This window comes from Aedes albopictus, chromosome 1 (genome assembly GCF_035046485.1).
Source record: "Aedes albopictus strain Foshan chromosome 1, AalbF5, whole genome shotgun sequence".
Taxonomy (NCBI): domain Eukaryota; kingdom Metazoa; phylum Arthropoda; class Insecta; order Diptera; family Culicidae; genus Aedes; species Aedes albopictus.
This window is the reverse complement of record NC_085136.1, coordinates 313,810,997-313,828,225: the sequence shown is the minus strand read 5'-3', so window position 1 is coordinate 313,828,225 and position 17,229 is coordinate 313,810,997. Positions and strand designations below refer to the sequence as shown.

The 17,229-nt window shown below is 45.2% G+C and overlaps 2 protein-coding genes across 5 annotated transcripts in view; both read left to right on the top strand.

Moving 5' to 3' along the window:
• Window positions 1-17,229, top strand: part of LOC115264094 (elongation of very long chain fatty acids protein AAEL008004) — a 103,108-nt gene that overhangs the window by 84,658 nt on the left and 1,221 nt on the right. The window lies entirely within an intron of this gene.
• On the top strand, window positions 6-17,225 carry LOC134285752 (uncharacterized). Of its 4 annotated transcripts, XR_009996593.1 has the most exons (7): window positions 6-3,994; window positions 4,058-4,137; window positions 4,192-4,258; window positions 4,317-11,126; window positions 11,190-11,269; window positions 11,324-11,390; window positions 11,449-17,225. XR_009996593.1 is itself a non-coding variant. In XM_062847165.1 (4 exons), exon 4 carries the CDS (start codon window positions 4,450-4,452, stop codon window positions 11,053-11,055), a length of 6,606 nt encoding a protein of 2,201 aa, XP_062703149.1. In that variant the 5' UTR covers window positions 6-3,994; window positions 4,058-4,137; window positions 4,192-4,258; window positions 4,317-4,449; the 3' UTR covers window positions 11,056-11,170. The 4 variants fall into 4 exon arrangements, 1 of the variants encoding a protein (XP_062703149.1); XR_009996592.1 differs by lacking the exon at window positions 11,449-17,225 and having other exon boundaries at window positions 11,324-11,397; XR_009996591.1 differs by lacking the exon at window positions 11,449-17,225 and having other exon boundaries at window positions 11,190-11,438.

Below are 17,229 nucleotides of genomic sequence, written 5' to 3'. Positions count from 1 at the left end.
AGTTTTCGATGGCTCTGTGTCATTGTTCATCATTGCATTATCCCGAATGATCATCTATTAAACGCCATGAGACCGAGCCTAATTATTCATAGGTGCTAATTACATGTTCAAACTTTCTGGGATATCAAAAACCAAAGAACTGAAAGGTTTTCGCAAATTTTGGGATCTATTTTGAAATTTTGAAGTCTTGGGAAATCCCAGTACCTACTTTACCGGAAACTTTCGATCACGCTGCCTGTAATCTGACGAACAACCTGTGACCAATGTCAATATTGGGCCTTAGAACACACCAAGCTCGTTCCCTCAAGTGGTAAATGGATAATCGAACTTTAATTTTGTTTACAAATTGTCGGCGATTGACGTCAATCGAACAAGTAGAATCTGTACACTCATTGTCCATAGAGCCAAGCGGGAAGTACAGAACTGCTGGTGATGCAGGCGAATAACTTGTTCAATCAACCTCATCATCCTCCGACGAACGCAATTGATGGCTATTTATCCGCGGCATGAAGTCCCCCACGACCATCATCGGCAATTTTCGGTTCAATTATCCGGCACCGCGCCGCGCCGCACCGCGTCACACACGCGTCCCGGTGAAACAACTTTGAATCTGCGTGGATAATTACCCACGGTGTTGTTCTCGGAATGATTCTGACTATTTTGGGATTCGATATGGTATCAAACCCACAAAAAAAAAGCGCTGACCAAAGGTGATACGATGGCGTCTTCTTCGGTTGATTTATGTATACTTTCCTGTACGCCCATCATCATCGGACGGACAAGAACTGGATTTTTTTTTGTTTTCTATGCGGTGAAGTACCCTGCCACACGACACCCAACCAACCAGCGGTTGGTAAAGCCGAGGTCGAGTACAAGTGGATTTACTGGCGTCATTACAGGGAAGATTAACGATCGCCGCCAGTCAGCGGGTACTCCGGTGTACACACTTCATGAAGTTTACACTGTTTTGATGAGTGGTGGTAAAAAGTAGATAAACCATAGCCCCAAGAATGACGGGTTTTGCGGTAGCAGTTGAGGGTCCTATAAAATTAGATTGTTCATAATTTATGGCCGTGCGGTGGTCACAGTTGAACAGTTTGGGACGCAAAAACAGATGAACGTGTTCGTCTTTCACAGTTTGATGGAGATTGTTTGATGACCATCCAGGATGTCGACGGCTTCTGACTGATTTCAGGCAAAAACACGGGTTAATAAATTTGTAGCAGGGTAGCTAAAGCTCGTTCCGGGATTCCTCTCGGAATTTCATCTGCTTTTGTTTGGAATTCGCGGAAATTATTCCCTGGAGTTTCATGCTCTCACTCTAAAAAGGAAAATAAGGAACTCTAAGCATACCTTAGAGAAAAAATAATGAAAAAATAAGAAATTTGCTATCAATAGTAAAGTTCTAATAGACTAAACATGATCACACGAAAAAAATTGCAGTCTTTGGTGTAGTTCCAAAAAAATCTCCTCTCACTCATCTAAACTCTAAACGAGCGCAAGAGATGATAACTATTCTGAAGGAAAAAGGACTGTAAGATTACATTGCAGCTTATTACAAAAATGTCTATCTAAAAATTTTCTCTGAGTTCTCTTTCGCTTCTACTCTCATTCGATCTAATTTTACCTTTTTTCTATTCAGTAAGACCATGGTGAGAGTGTCAGGGTTCGATTTAGGTCGATCTAGCCACAAATGACGATGCCTTTTTCTAACTTTTTTTTACATTCCCTTACTGCCCTTGTAGCATATTTGTTGGAAAAAAAAACACAGGCGAGGCTTTGTTCTCCAAACCCAGGCACTGACTGATATCGCTACCAGCTCAGTGCCTCTCCTTTATTCAATCTAGGTATAACATATTTACAATTTATTTCCATTTACCTACCAGTTGATACCTAGCTCTCCACTGAGCAGTGTGATGCACTTCCAAGGATGTACCTACCATTCAACACTCCTCCTCATCACACACTCTCAGATCCGACGCGTCCCGAGCTTCACCTGGCCACGTACTCCTCCAGCCTACCGAGCTCCTCCTTAGCAACCGAGCTACCAGACTCCTCCTGGCTCCAAGCAGACTCTGCTACCAGGCCCTGGCTCCAAGCTACGTCTGCTACTAAGAGGCTACCAAGCTCCTCCTGGCTCGAAGCGTCTTCCGCCTCAAGTACCTTCTGCCATCCAGCTCCAGCGTCCATCGATCAGCCAGCACCTTCTGCCTCTTGGTTCCAGCGCAGGTTCCAGCACGGCTATCAATCCTCACCGAGTGTTGGTCCCCTCACCGCATCTTGGTGTCTCAACGAATATTGGCACCAGGCCTCATCGCATCTTGACACCTCATCGGGTATTGGCCTCCTCATCGTATCTTGGATACCGCATCTCGGTCTCCTCGCTTCCCGAACCACCACCAGGGCGTCCCTGGGCCCATAACCTGTTGGAAATAAAAAACACAGGCGAGGCTTTGTTCTCCAAACCCAGGCACTGACTGATATCGCTACCAGCTCAGTGCCTCTCCTTTATTCAATCTAGGTATAACATATTTACAATTTATTTCCATTTACCTACCAGTTGATACCTAGCTCTCCACTGAGCAGTGTGATGCACTTCCAAGGATGTACATACCATTCAACAATATTACACTATCGAAAAATATCCTTGCTCCTCACATGGAGTAATCCTTACAGGAACCGCGTGAACTTATCTTGAGAAATCGAGTTTCAGGAAAAATCCTATAAGGAATATCGCAATCCACGAGGAATTTCGTCAGAAATCGCTGGAACAATCACGTGAGCAAGTCATGAAATAATCCTGGAGTAATCCCTGAAAGATATGAAGAAGTGTCCCTGAGAGTCTTCCGGAGGAATTCTTGAATTAGCCCCAGGAGGAGTTAAGGAAAGAATCTCGAAAAGATTCTTGGAGAAATCATCTCGGAAAGCTTTCCTGAAAGAATCTCGGGAGAAATCCCTGAATGAGTCCTGGGAGAGATCCCTTATGGGAATTAAGGAATCGCTGGAAAAATTACTGGAATATTCGAGAATAAATCTTCGGAAGAATTTCCTGAAAGAATTATCCAGTCAATGATAGGATCCCGGAAAAAATGAGTAGAGGAATTCCGAAAAAAAAACCTGAAAGCATGTCGAGAAAAATTCCTCAAGGAAGCCCGTGGAAAAATCAATGAAGAAATCCCGGTAGAACTCAATAAAAGAACCCTAGGAGGAATACTTGAAGAAATTCCGGAATGATGCCTGGAAGAAATTCCCTGAAAGAATTCCGGGAGACACCCCAGGAATAACTCTGAAGAATTTCTCGAAAAAATCGCGCCAGAAATCCCTTAATATTGTTGGTGTTAACACTGAATGAATCAGAAAAGAGTCTCTTTGAATTTCCTTGAAGAATCTTTGGAAGAATCCAGGAAGAGATGTCTTAAACAATCTTCGAGGAATACGAGATGAAACCCCAGGAGCAATGCCTGAAGAAAATCATCGAATGAATTTCTGGAGGAATCCTAAAAGGAACTAGTGTATGTATCGCGGGAAGAATCTCCGTACATCTCAGAAGGATTCCCTGTAAAAAATCTGAAGATATCCCCAAAGGAAACTCTGAAAAGATCCTTGAAAAAATCATTTAAAGAATCTTGGGAGCAATCTCGAAGAAATACCGAGATAAATTCATAAGGAAGGAAACCCAAAAAGAATCAATGAAGGAATCACGGGAGAAACATCTGAAGGAATCCCTGAAAGGATCCAGGAGAAATCCCCAACAGAACTCCAAAGGACAATCAGTGAAGTAATCACAGAAGGAGTCCCGGAAGAAATTTCACTAATGAACCAGTGTTGATACTGGCAACACTTCTGGTCACGCTCCGATGACGGCCGGAGCGAACCGTCAAACTTATGTCAGGGAATCTGTAGTGGTGGGTGATGACAATTAATAGAGCAATGTGATGGCCAGCCTCGTCATCGTTATTGTTGGCCAAAGTACAGTGAAGAACACTTGTGTAAGGTGAAAACTCAATTGAACTCTAATTAAATTATTGCTAAAACTTAATCTAGTTTGAACTTACAGCTATTTGTGCCTAGTATCTACAGCTATAAAAATTCATAGATTGTTATTCCCGATAACCTACACAAAACGTTACACAAATTGTAAGTTAGAGTCTAAATTGTTTGAACTTAACCTAACTTAAACTATATATACAGATACTCCTCGTGTTAACGGTAGTACGGTTAGAATTGTGCGATAAATTACCCATGCAAACGATTTTCTGTGAGTACAAACATGCAATTAACCTAAAACCTAAACTAATTAAAAATAAAATTTACAGCTAAAGCTACATTACCACCAACATAACGGTGTTGTGATTTGCTACAAGAAATCGACCAGGGGTTCGCAGTTCATAACCACAACGGGAACAAACTTTAGAGAAAATCGACAGCAGTTTCTATAAACTCGTCGATATGGAATCGAATCCACAAAAATCCCTCCCGGACATGCACAGCGAGCTAACATTGAATCCCGCACACACGCTCGACGAAAACCGGTCAGATTGCGTACGGTGCGACCGCCGGAACGGCGAAGATTCAATGGTGCAGTGCGACACTTGTCAGACGTGGTGGCACTTCGCATGCGCAGGCGTCACCGACTCGATCAACGATCGATCGTGGTCCTGTCCAAAATGTCAGGTAGACGATCTGGGCAGTAGCGTGTCTCATTCTCGTCGCTCCCGAATCTCCAATAGCTCGGTTAAATCAGCGAGAGTGAATCTGCAGCTTGAGAAGCTGGAGGAGCTCCAAGCAATGAAAGAGAAGTTTATCGAGGAGAAATACAAGCTGCTAGAATCTCAACTGGAGGGCGAAAACGAGAGTATTCGGAGCAAACGTAGCCGAGTCAGCAAGCAAACCAGCCTCGATAAGGTAGCGAATTGGGTAAACAAATGCGCAGAGCAGAAGGATGACGTCAACGTGCCTACCTCAAAGGACACCGATTCTCCATTGCCGCCAGCCCATTCCAGCCATCCCGTGGCGAACGCACACATCGATGGCAAACACATTCCGGATGAAGTGCAGTTTCCAGTGGGCGATAATCAACAGAGTCCCCTCAAACATCCTTCGTTGCCCAAGCAGCGATTCGCTCCACCAGCTGCAGCCACCAAACCCGCTCTAGAATATACTAAAACGAATCCGAATCAGGGCGAAGATTCAGCCAAACGTTCCGTTTTCAATAAGCTCACAGGGACAGCACCTTTGGCCCAATCGACCCCTGGCTACCCCTCGTTTGCTCCTGCGACACTGGTGCTACCAGCATCGTCACTGCCAACAGTGGTGTCCAAAACAACAGACGGTCCGTCCATGGCGCCGGTGTACTCGCTTGCATCTGCGCACAAATCCACTGTGACGGGGTTGTTCCCTTCAGTACTGAGCTCGATGCCATCCGGTGCCGCGGCCGCCCCGTATCAGTTGGCCTCCATCCCAGAGAACTCTCCCGAAAAGCAAACGTTTTCGCAAATTTTTCCAGGATCCGTATCGGCTCCACCACCTCCCGCGGTAGTGCGGGCACCGCCGATGTCGATGATTTCTCATCCTGCCGCTCCGTCTCAACAATTTAGCCATCACCAGGGGAATTTGGCGTCGATTCTCAGTGCACCCATACCCCCGCCGGTGTTCCAAGCTGCGCCGATACTTCCATCAGTCTCGGCACCGTACCACCTACCAACGTATCCGGTGGTTCCATCGATGCTTCAAACGGCACACGCATCTGCTCCTGCGCCAGCCCTTGGACCTGTGTCGGCAACTTCGCCGGCGATCGCATCTACACCTGCATCGTCCCTCGTGCCACCGTCCGCGCCGGCCGCCCAGCCTGCATCTTTGGTCAGAGAAGTATTATTCCCTCAGCCACCAGGTGAGCCAGATATTTGTCCTCCAGTGAATATGCAACCAACCAGTAATGATAATAACATTCAACATCTAATGAGGCAATTTGGTAGCATTGCTTTGTCGCCCGCGCAATCACCATTCCTCAACACAAATTTAGCCACTTTTGCCCCCTCCCCCTCGCAGTTAGCTGCCAGGCAAGTCATGCCTCGTGACTTACCTCCCTTTTCTGGCAACCCAGCCGATTGGCCAGTGTTCATAAGCTGTTTTATGAACACTACGTTAGCTTGTGGGTACTCCAGTGCCGAAAATCTGTGCCGCCTCCAGCGAAGCCTGAAGGGCGCGGCGTACGAGGCCGTTCAAAGTAGACTACTTCTACCTGAATCGGTACCTCACATTATGGAAACTCTCCATATGCTTTATGGCCGTCCAGAGCTGCTGATTTCAGCCCTCTTGGACAAAGTTCGCTCGACACCACCACCAAAAGTGGAGAAATTTCAAACGATTATTGATTTTGGGATGTCTATACAAAGTCTCTGCGATCACCTTGAAGTCGCAGGACAAACCGCCCATCTGTCAAATCCATCTCTTCTCGCGGAACTCGTCACAAAACTCCCACCACATCTTCAAATGGAATGGGGCTCATATCTCCAGGGATTTTCGGAGGTTAATCTGAAAACGTTCGGCCTCTTCATGTCCAGTGTAGTGAAAGCAGTGAGCAAAGTGACAGTGTACGCCAGCAGTAGTGGAAGGTCTCCAGCATTCGGGAAGAACAGTTCGAACTCGAGAGGAAGTGTCAACACCCACCGTAGTGACCCGATTTTCAGCTCCGAATCCAGTCGTGAGGGTGCAAAGCATTGTCCAGCCTGCAAGAACGTCGGGCATCGAATCCAGGATTGTCGGGCCTTCCAATCACTTTCCGTGGACGGCCGCTGGAAGTGTGTTCAGTCAAACGGGTTGTGCCGAAACTGCTTGAGTTCGCATGCTAGAAGAAGCTGTAGAAAAACCAGCAACTGCGGGACGAACGGTTGCGAATACCGGCATCATCCGCTTCTACATTCGCCGCGGAACAGTACAGACACGCAGATTCAACCGTTAGTGAATACCGCAGAAAACCATACGCATCGGCAGGGGCAACAATCGCTACTCTTCAGAATACTACCAGTGACCCTGCACGGGCCCAAAGGATCAGTGGATACTTTTGCGTTCCTCGACGATGGATCATCTTTGACGCTAGTTGAAGACAGCCTGGTCAAAGAGTTGGGCGTCGAAGGTGTAACGATGCCGTTATGTTTACTATGGACAGCGAACGTATCACGCACAGAGAAGGGGTCCAAGCAACTGTCGCTTACCGTTTCATCAACTGATGGGAAAAGATACTCACTCGAGGAAGTTCAAACCGTAAAGGAGTTGTCGTTGCCCACACAATCGCTGCCATACGACCATCTCTCCGAGCAGTTTGCACATCTTAAAGGTCTTCCTGTTAAGAGCTATTCCAAGGCGACTCCAAAGCTACTGATTGGAGTCAACAATCTAGATTTGATGGTTCCATTAAAAGTGCGCGAAGGATACAAACGCGAACCCATCGCTGCCAAAACCAGACTAGGATGGTGTATCTATGGCGGTAAAGCGAGCGACGGACAACAATTATCAGTAAACTACCATGCCTGTGGATGTGCATCGGACCAGTCACTACACAACCTCGTCAAGGATTTCTTCTCTACGGAAGACATCAGTGTACCGACCGTAGCTCCTCTCGTATCAGCAGCAGAAGAACGCGCTCTGCGAATACTGCAGGATACTACAGTGCGGGTCGGCAATCACTTTGAGACGGGCTTATTATGGAAGTTTGACCATGTTGAACTTCCTGATAGCTATGGTATGGCTCGTCGACGACTGGAGTGCCTGGAAAAACGTATGATGCGGAACCCGGATCTCAAGCAAGCGTTACAGACACAGCTGGAGGATTATCAGGCCAAAGGATATGCACATCGCGCCACTGAGGAGGAGCTAGCAAGCGCTGACATTCGACGCGTATGGTACTTGCCGCTAGGAGCAGTAGTGAACCCTCGGAAGCCAGGCAAGATTCGCATGATCTGGGATGCTAGAGCAGCCGTGAACGGGATCTCGCTCAACTCAGTGTTACTGAAAGGTCCCGACCAACTTACGTCCCTTCCTGGCGTTCTAGTACGGTTTCGTCAATTTCATGTGGGAGTCTGCTCTGATATAAAGGAGATGTTTCACCAAATCCTTATACGCAAGGAAGATCGCCACTCGCAGAGGTTTCTTTGGCGCTGCGATTCGTCCGAAACACCTGAAGTGTACCTAATGGATGTTGCTACGTTCGGTTCGACCTGCTCCCCGGCATCAGCCCAATATATTAAAAACAAGAATGCCAAGGAGTTTCAAGAGACGTACCCTCGAGCAGTCGAAGGAATTGTCGACAATCACTATGTGGACGACTCTCTTGAAAGTTATGAGTCCACAGAGGAGGCAATAAAAGTATCCCAGGAAATGCGTTTCATCCACGCGCATGGAGGGTTCGAGCTGAGGAACTGGTTATCCAATAGCAGCGAAGTTCTGAACGCTTTAGGTGAAGTTAAACCCGGAGAAGACAAGAAATTCGCGACGGACAAGCAAAGCAACTTCGACCGTGTACTCGGGCTCCTGTGGTTGACACAGGAAGACTCATTCAGCTTCTCAACCGAGATGAAGGAAGATATTACTGAGCTGTTGCAGAGCGACCAACATCCTACTAAAAGACAAATGCTGAAGTGTCTGATGTCACTCTTTGATCCTTTGGGTCTGCTAAGCCTCTTTGTGGTGCACGGGAAGATTCTTCTTCAAGAAGTCTGGAGAGAAGGGATACAATGGGACGAAAAAGTGAACAACGATCTGCATCAAAGGTGGAAAAGTTGGACCCACCTGTTCAAAGATGTTCGAAACCTGAAAATTCCTCGCTGCTATTTCATTGCTGCTACCAAGGAGAGATATCGGGATCTTCAACTTCACGTTTTTGTGGATGCCAGTGAGAGTGCGTACAGCGCAGTAGCGTATTTTCGAACATCGAACGCTGAAGGACTACCAGAATGTGCGCTCATTGCAGCGAAAACGAAGGTGGCTCCCTTGAGGACCCAATCCATTCCTCGATTGGAGTTACAGGCTGCAGTACTGGGCGCTCGACTGTCGCAGTTCGTGGAAGAAAACCATACTCTACGCATTTCAAAGAAAGTCTTTTGGAGTGACTCAGCAACCGTCCTCTCCTGGCTGCGAGCTGACCATCGACGATATAAACAATTCGTCGCGTGCAGGATCGGAGAATTGCTGACCATCACCGATGTTGGAAACTGGCGGTGGGTTCCAACCAAACAGAACCCAGCAGATCTTGCAACGAAGTGGGGAAACGGGCCCAACCTAACGGCCAACAGCGTATGGTTCAGAGGTCCCGGTTTTCTTCAATTATCGGAAGACGAATGGCCAGTGCAGAAAACGTCGACGCCCTCTACAGAAGAAGAGCTACGCCCCTGCTATGCGCATAAGGCTACGAGTATTCCTGTACGTTTGGTAGAACTTGAGCGCTTCTCTCAGCTTACCCGAGCTACTCGAGCTGTTGCTTACGTTTTACGTTTCATTGGGAACCTCAAGCGGAAAGTCACACGACAGGAGGGATTCGTTGGCCCGTTATCTTCGGAAGAACTGGTACGAGCTGAATGTCTGCTTATCCGTGAGACACAGTGGCAATCTTTTCCGGACGAAATGGTTGTCCTTGTACGCAACCGATCGAAGCCTAGGACCGAACAAGAATCTCTGGGAAAATCTAGTGCCCTCTATCAACTATGTCCAGTTTTGGATGAGCATGGCATCCTTCGCGTTGATGGCAGAATCGGAGCAGCCCCAAATGTCAATATGCAAACAAAATTTCCGATGATCCTCCCGCGGAAACACAAATTTACTGAACTACTATTGGATGGCTACCATCGTAGATTTTTACACAGTAACGCTGAGACTGTAGTGAATGAGGTTCGCCAAGCTTACTACATCCCAAGACTCAGGTTGGCGGTTAAAGGCGCAGCTAAAGCTTGTCAATGGTGTAGAGTCTACAAAAGCACACCGGAGATTCCCCGTATGGCACCTCTGCCACTAGCAAGAATGGCGTCGTTTATGAGACCGTTTACCTACACAGGCCTGGATTTCTTTGGGCCGTTAACGGTGAAGATCGGGAGAAGCAACGCAAAACGCTGGATAGCCGTGTTCACATGTTTGACCATACGGGCGGTACACGTTGAAGTAGCTCACAATCTAACCACGGATTCGTGCATCAAATGCATTCGACGGTTCATTTGTCGCAGAGGAGCACCAGCCGAGATATATTCGGACAACGGAACCAATTTTCTAGGCGCCGCCAGACTTCTTCGGGATCAAGTTGAGCAGTTGGCCGTAACATTCACGGGCACCGCTACCAAGTGGGTATTCATTCCACCTGGCACTCCGCATATGGGCGGAGCATGGGAGCGGATGGTCCGCTCCATCAAAACAGCCGTTGAAGCGGCGTACAACAACAACCGTAAACTGAATGACGAGGCGTTGGAAACGTTTATGGCGGAAGCCGAAGCTATCGTGAACAGCCGTCCTCTCACATACCTGCCGCTAACGTCGGAGGAAAGCGAAGCTCTCACTCCAAATCATTTTTTGCTGGGCAATTCGAACGGCGTTAAACAACCTGCTGTCGAAGCAACGGATCCAGCGGTAGCTCTCCGCTCATCTTGGCACCAAGTTCAGCACCAGCTCGACATGTTTTGGAGGAGGTGGCTTAAAGAGTATTTGCCAACGCTGACAAGACGACCGAAGTGGTGTGGCGAAGCAAAGGCAGTGGCGGAAGGACAACTGGTCCTGGTGGTCGGTGAAGGAAAAAGAAACGAGTGGACAAGAGGCCGTGTTGTCGAAACCATTCAAGGGGCTGATGGGAGAGTACGGCAAGCTATTGTCCAAACTGCGAGGGGGCTTGTTCGTAGACCGGTGGCTAGGTTGGCAGTATTAGAGGTTGATGAGGTTGGTAAAACTGGACCTGGTGGCCAGTGTTACGGGGGTGAGGATGTTGATACTGGCAACACTTCTGGTCACGCTCCGATGACGGCCGGAGCGAACCGTCAAACTTATGTCAGGGAATCTGTAGTGGTGGGTGATGACAATTAATAGAGCAATGTGATGGCCAGCCTCGTCATCGTTATTGTTGGCCAAAGTACAGTGAAGAACACTTGTGTAAGGTGAAAACTCAATTGAACTCTAATTAAATTATTGCTAAAACTTAATCTAGTTTGAACTTACAGCTATTTGTGCCTAGTATCTACAGCTATAAAAATTCATAGATTGTTATTCCCGATAACCTACACAAAACGTTACACAAATTGTAAGTTAGAGTCTAAATTGTTTGAACTTAACCTAACTTAAACTATATATACAGATACTCCTCGTGTTAACGGTAGTACGGTTAGAATTGTGCGATAAATTACCCATGCAAACGATTTTCTGTGAGTACAAACATGCAATTAACCTAAAACCTAAACTAATTAAAAATAAAATTTACAGCTAAAGCTACATTACCACCAACATAACGGTGTTGTGATTTGCTACAAGAAATCGACCAGGGGTTCGCAGTTCATAACCACAACGGGAACAACCAGGAAGAATCCATAAAACAATTTCTGAGCGAATCTCAGGTGGAATCTCTGAAGAAAACGAGGGCAAAATCAATGAAGAAATCCCAGAAAGACAGTCAAGGAAAAATATCTAAAGAAATCCAGAAAAAAAATCTGAAGGAATCCCTGCTGCAATACCGGGAATAAACCTTGAAAGAGTGCCGGTAGTAAACCAGGGAGGATTCATTGAAAGAATGCCAGAGGTAGTCCTTGATGGAATGCGAAAAATTTCCATGAACGAATTCCCTGCAGGAATCTCTAAAGGAATCCCGGGAGGAATCAATGAAGGAATCCCGCGAGGAGTTTCTCTAGAATTCTTGGAGGAATCCTTGACAGAATCCTGGAGGAATTCCTGACGAAATCCCAGGAGCAATCCCTGAGGAACATCCGGGAAGAATTAATGAACGAATCCCGGAAAGAATCCCAGAAAGATTCCCGAGGGAATTGTTGAAGGAAACTCAGAAAAAAATGCCAGCAAAAAAAACCTTTGAAGTGTTTCAGGAGAAATCAATGAAGAAATTCCGCGGGAATCTCTGAAGTAATCTAGGGAAGATTACCTGATAGTTTTCCTTGAAGAAATCCTCGAGGGAAACCCAGGAGAAATTTCTGAAGGGATCCAGTGAGAAATCGATGAAATAATCCCAGAAAGTTCCAGGAAGAATCCACAAAAGTATTATTCAATGAGTCTCCGCAATATCTATGAAGGGATTAATCGTCGGAGAAATCCCTAAAGGAATTTCCGAAAAAAAATCTGAAAGAATCTCAGGAGGATACCCAGGAAGAATGCTGGGGGTATTTCTGATGAAACTCAAGAATAATCCGTGAAAGACCCCGAAAAAATCCGGGGAAAAATCTTAAGGAATCACAGGATAAATCAACGAAGGAATCCCGGGAGGAACCCCTAAAGGATTTCCAGAAAAAAAAATCCTGCAGGAATCCTTGTCAGAATCCTCAAAGGGATTCAAGGATAAATTCCTCAAGGAAAGAATTTTAAACAGAATCCCGTGAAAAAAAAACTGAAAGAATCCAGGGAAGATTCCTTAAGGAAAATCCGGAAGAAATTTCTAAAGGAATCCAGTGAAAAATCGACGAAAGAATCCGGGAAAATTCTAGGAAGAATGCACAAAAGTATTCAAAGAAATCCCTAATCGAATCCCCGGAAGAAATCCCTGAAGGTATCTCGAGTGAAAATCCAGGAAGAATTCTGGAGAAATTGCTGATGAAAATTGAAGAATAATCCGTGAAAGACCCCAAAAGGATCCGAGGAGGAATTTCTGAAGGAATCACAAGAGAAATCGAAAAAAGGAATCCCGGGAGGAATCATTGAAGGAATCTCAGGAAAAATTCCTGATGGAATGCCAGAAAATATCTTCGAAGAATCCTGGGAGGATTCTTTCTGAAGTAATCGCGGAAGGAATCAATCAAAGAATCTCAGGAGAAATCCCTAACGGATTTCCAGAGGATAAAATCCTGAAAGAATCATTGCCAGAAATTCCTGAAGAACATACGAAAAGAATCGCACAAGGAACTCCGGGAAAAATGCCGGAATAAACTGAAAGAATTTCAAGCAAAATTTATGAATAATTCCCGGGAGAAATCTCTGAATAAATCTCACCAGCAATCGCAGGAGAAGTCCTTGGCGAAATCTCAGGAGACATAAAAACAGTGAGATTTTCCTAAAGAAATCACATGAAAAATCAATCATGGAATCCCGAATGGATTCCCTAGAGGAGTCCTAAGAAGAATATATGAACGGATCTCAGGAAGAATCCTGAGAAGGACAAATCATGGGATGAATCCATACAGGAATCTCGGGTGGAATTATAAGTTTAAACCTTGTAGGAATTCTTGGAGATCTCCATGTAGAATTATCGGGAGGAATTGCTGAATATTTTCAGAGATAAATTCTTGCGAGAACCCTTGTATTTAGACAAGGATATCCGTGATATAAATTACATCAGCGCCATCTGATACGGCAATTTTAAACTGTAAATCTTTCCGACTCGTTGCTCTTATACTTGAAAAGTTTTGTTGGAAACGCCATCTCTATATCTCTTCGTAGAATCGAGCAACAGTAATTTTATTCAAACCAGTCCCACCTGGTCGGAGAATTTCCTACTCTGCCTAAGGCTTATGTACAAATTTTCCTGGGAATGCCTTGTGCAATTATTGTCTCGGTATTCCTCTAATTTCTTCCAGGTTTTCTATGGGGACTGTTGCCAGAACTTCTAGAGATGTTCTTCTCTCGGAATTCTCAAAATTTCTACCGATTTTTTTCTGAAATACCTACAGGAGTATTTCCGGGACTTCTACTTTTATTCCTCTTAGCATTCCTAATTCCGGTAGATATCCCGGAAAACTCCTCTCTAAAAGAATTCTGGTAACAGGTAATACAAAAAAAAAAGATGATTCCCGGAATGAGCTCTGTGAGAAATCACGGAAGGAAATTTCCGCTCGGCACTCCGAGATAAATCCCGGGAAAATATGTTGAAGAAATGCTGGAAGCAACTATGGTAGGAATTTTGGTCGAAATCCGGAAGACACTCTGGGAGAAATCCTTGGCACATCTCTGGGAGATATCTCGTGAGGAACTGTGGAAAAATTATCACGAGGGACTTCTGCAGGAAACTTTAGGGGAAATCACGAAGAAGACTCCCGTGAGGGATTTCGGGACAGATCCAGCAAGGGAGTCTGAGAGAAGCCTCGAAACAATCTCAGAAAACTTGAAAATTCCGAAAACAACTTATGGAGAAATCCCGCGAAAACTCCTGGAGAATTTCTAGGAGAAGCCAAGGAGAAATTCAGGAAAATATCTAGAGGTATATCTAGTGAGGAACTGTTGGAGAAATTTCAGCAGAAGTTCGTGGAATTCGTAAAGAAACGCGAGGAACTTCAGGAGAAATCCTGAGAATATCTCTTGTAGAAAATGCAAACAAAGATCTCTGCATATCCTGGGCGGAGTTCTACATTAAATTCCAGATTTTCTGGAGAGATCCCCTAGTGAAAATCGAAGCAGATTCCCGGGGAAACTTGATTCTGGAGATGTTGAAGAAAACGTGGGAGAAATCCCGGGAAAATATCTGAGAAAATATCTGGGAGGTATTTCGCGAGGAACTTTTCAAGAAAAGAATAGGAGAAGTTCATGGAATTCGTAAAGAAACACCATGGACTCCAGGAGAAATCCCGAGAAAATCTCTGAAAGAAACCTCAGGGGAATCTTTGGATGAAATCTTGGAGAGCAATTCCAGGAGACGCTCCGGAGAAATCGATATGAAATTCTGGAATCTGTGAGACGTCTTGTGAGGAATTTCTGGAGAAAGATCAAGACGAATTCGTAAAGAACCGCGATGTGCTCCAGGAAAAAAATAAAGAAAATCTTCTTGAAAAAATCCGGAAGGATCTCACAATGAAATTCTACAAAGAACTCCTGGAAAAGTTCCGGGAGGAACTTCTGAAAATTTCCTGGAGATATGTCCAAGAGAATCCCTGGAAAATATCTGGGACATATTTTGCGAGAACTGTAGATCAGGAGTGTTCTTGATGAAATCCCGGGTGAACCTCCGAGAGAAATTACGGGGAAAACTCTTGGAGAAATCCGGTGAGAATCGCTCGGAGAAACCCGAAAAAAATCCGGAAAAACTCCGCGGAATGATTCCGTAAGGAAAACCGGGAGAACATGAAAAAAAAAGTTGAAAAATTACTTGGGGAAGCTCTGGAAGATATCCCGGGAAATGTTCTAGAAGACATTCTGGGAGGAACGAGAAAAATTCCACAAGGATCTCTTGGATTAATTCCGGAAAAGCTTTGCAACAAATACCGAACGTCGTAGGGCCCGAGGAGGATTCTTCCCAGAATCTGAAGAGGATCGTCCACAGAGTCCACAAAGGAATCTCCACAAAATCAGGATTTCACGGCGAAGGGTTCTCCTAGCCATGAATCCCCTCAGCAGAGCACTCTAACAATCGAACTTGTGACTCTAGCCACACTCAGGAAGATGTAAAGGCATCACCGATAATCAGGTATTATGTGTACCTCAGATCTAGTAGCTGCGGTAAGATTAACTGTCATGAAATGTACATCCCGCAATGTATGTGAAACTGATCATGGTTACAGAACTCTCCATCTGGCGCCACGAAGATTATCAACTGAATTGCTATATCAAGACAGTCGACGAGACTGTCATATTGTGGAAGCAGAAGGAAGGTTGTACGGGAAGCTCTCCCATCAGCGTAGTATTATGGTACCGTGACCTTACCAATTGTCCCTTTAAATTTTCTTGAGAAAATTTCCATTTGCCCTTCAAAAATTCGAGAAATCAGATTGATTACATTTTTCTTATGTTATTGGCCGGATTCTGTAAAAAAATCTCGCCGGGTTCTTTGGAGAATTCTGTCTAGAATTTGTGGAGAATACCATCCGGATTCTATGGAAGATCAATTTTGGATACTGTGGAACATCTTCGCCAGATTACGTGGTGAATTCTCTCCAAATTCTGTGAAGAATGCTTGTTGACTTCTGTGGGTAATCCAATACGGATTTTATGGAGAATCCTCTCCGGATTTTAAGGAGAACACTCTCCGAATTCTGTGGAGAATCCTCTCCTAATTATGTTGAGAATCCGGACTCTTTGGAGAATGCTGAGGGAAATCCTTTCTAGATTCTGAGGGAAATCCTTTCTAGATTCTGTGGAGAATCCTTTTCGGATTCTGTGGAGAAGCCTCTACGGATTCTGTGGAGAGTTCTCTCCAGATTTTGTGGAGAATTCTCTCCAGATTCTGTGGAGAATCCTCTCTGGATTATGTGGAAAATCCTATCAGGATTCTGTTAAGAATTCTCTCCGAATTATATGGAGAATCTACTCCTGATTCTGAGAAGAACCCTCTCCGGATATTAAGGAGAATCTTTTCCAGATTCTATGAGTTATTCGCGCTGAAATGTGCAGGGAATCTTCGCTAGAATCTGTTGAAAATCCTCTCCGGATTCTGTAAGGAATTCTCTGTGGAGAATCCTCTCCTCATTCTATGGAGTATCCTCTCCGGATTGTGTGGATAGTCTCCATAGTGAATCGGCAAATTTTATGGAAAATCCTCTCCAAATTCAGTGGAGCTTCTCGTCAAACATTGTAGAGAATCCCCTCTGGATTCTGTGAAGAATCCACGCCAAATTTCATGATGAATCCTCCGAATCCTCCCTATATTCTGTGAAAAATCCTCTCCAGATTCTGTAAAAAAATCTTCTCCGAATTTGCTGAAGAATTCTCGCCGGATTCCATGGATGATCCTTGCTGGATTACCTAGGAACCTACGAACTTTTAGAATTTATTGAATAAGCTCCATTCTGAGATATCTTTCTCAACGACAAACCCCGGTGTTGTAATTTTCCATTACAAGTTATAGAATCTTGGTGACATTCCGTAGCACGCAATACCTATTCTTCCGTAAGTTATGATCTGTAAACAATCAGGGATTCCGATCCAAGTCAAACAGCTTCATTAGCTAGTAGCTTACAACACCGGTGACGATAGCCAGCGCGCGACGTCAAGTTCTCGGCCGCCACCCCACACACCGCACCGGTTCTAATCACCCTCTTAATCATCATCATGGTTCACCTACAACCGTTTCGCTTGTGTAATAATTAATACGACTCACCCCCTCTCCCTCGCCTCTTCCAC

Excerpts from the sequence above, each read along its gene's own strand:
- LOC134285752 (XM_062847165.1), top strand. The coding sequence starts at position 4,450 with ATGGAATCGAATCCACAAAAATCCCTCCCGGACATGCACAGCGAGCTA.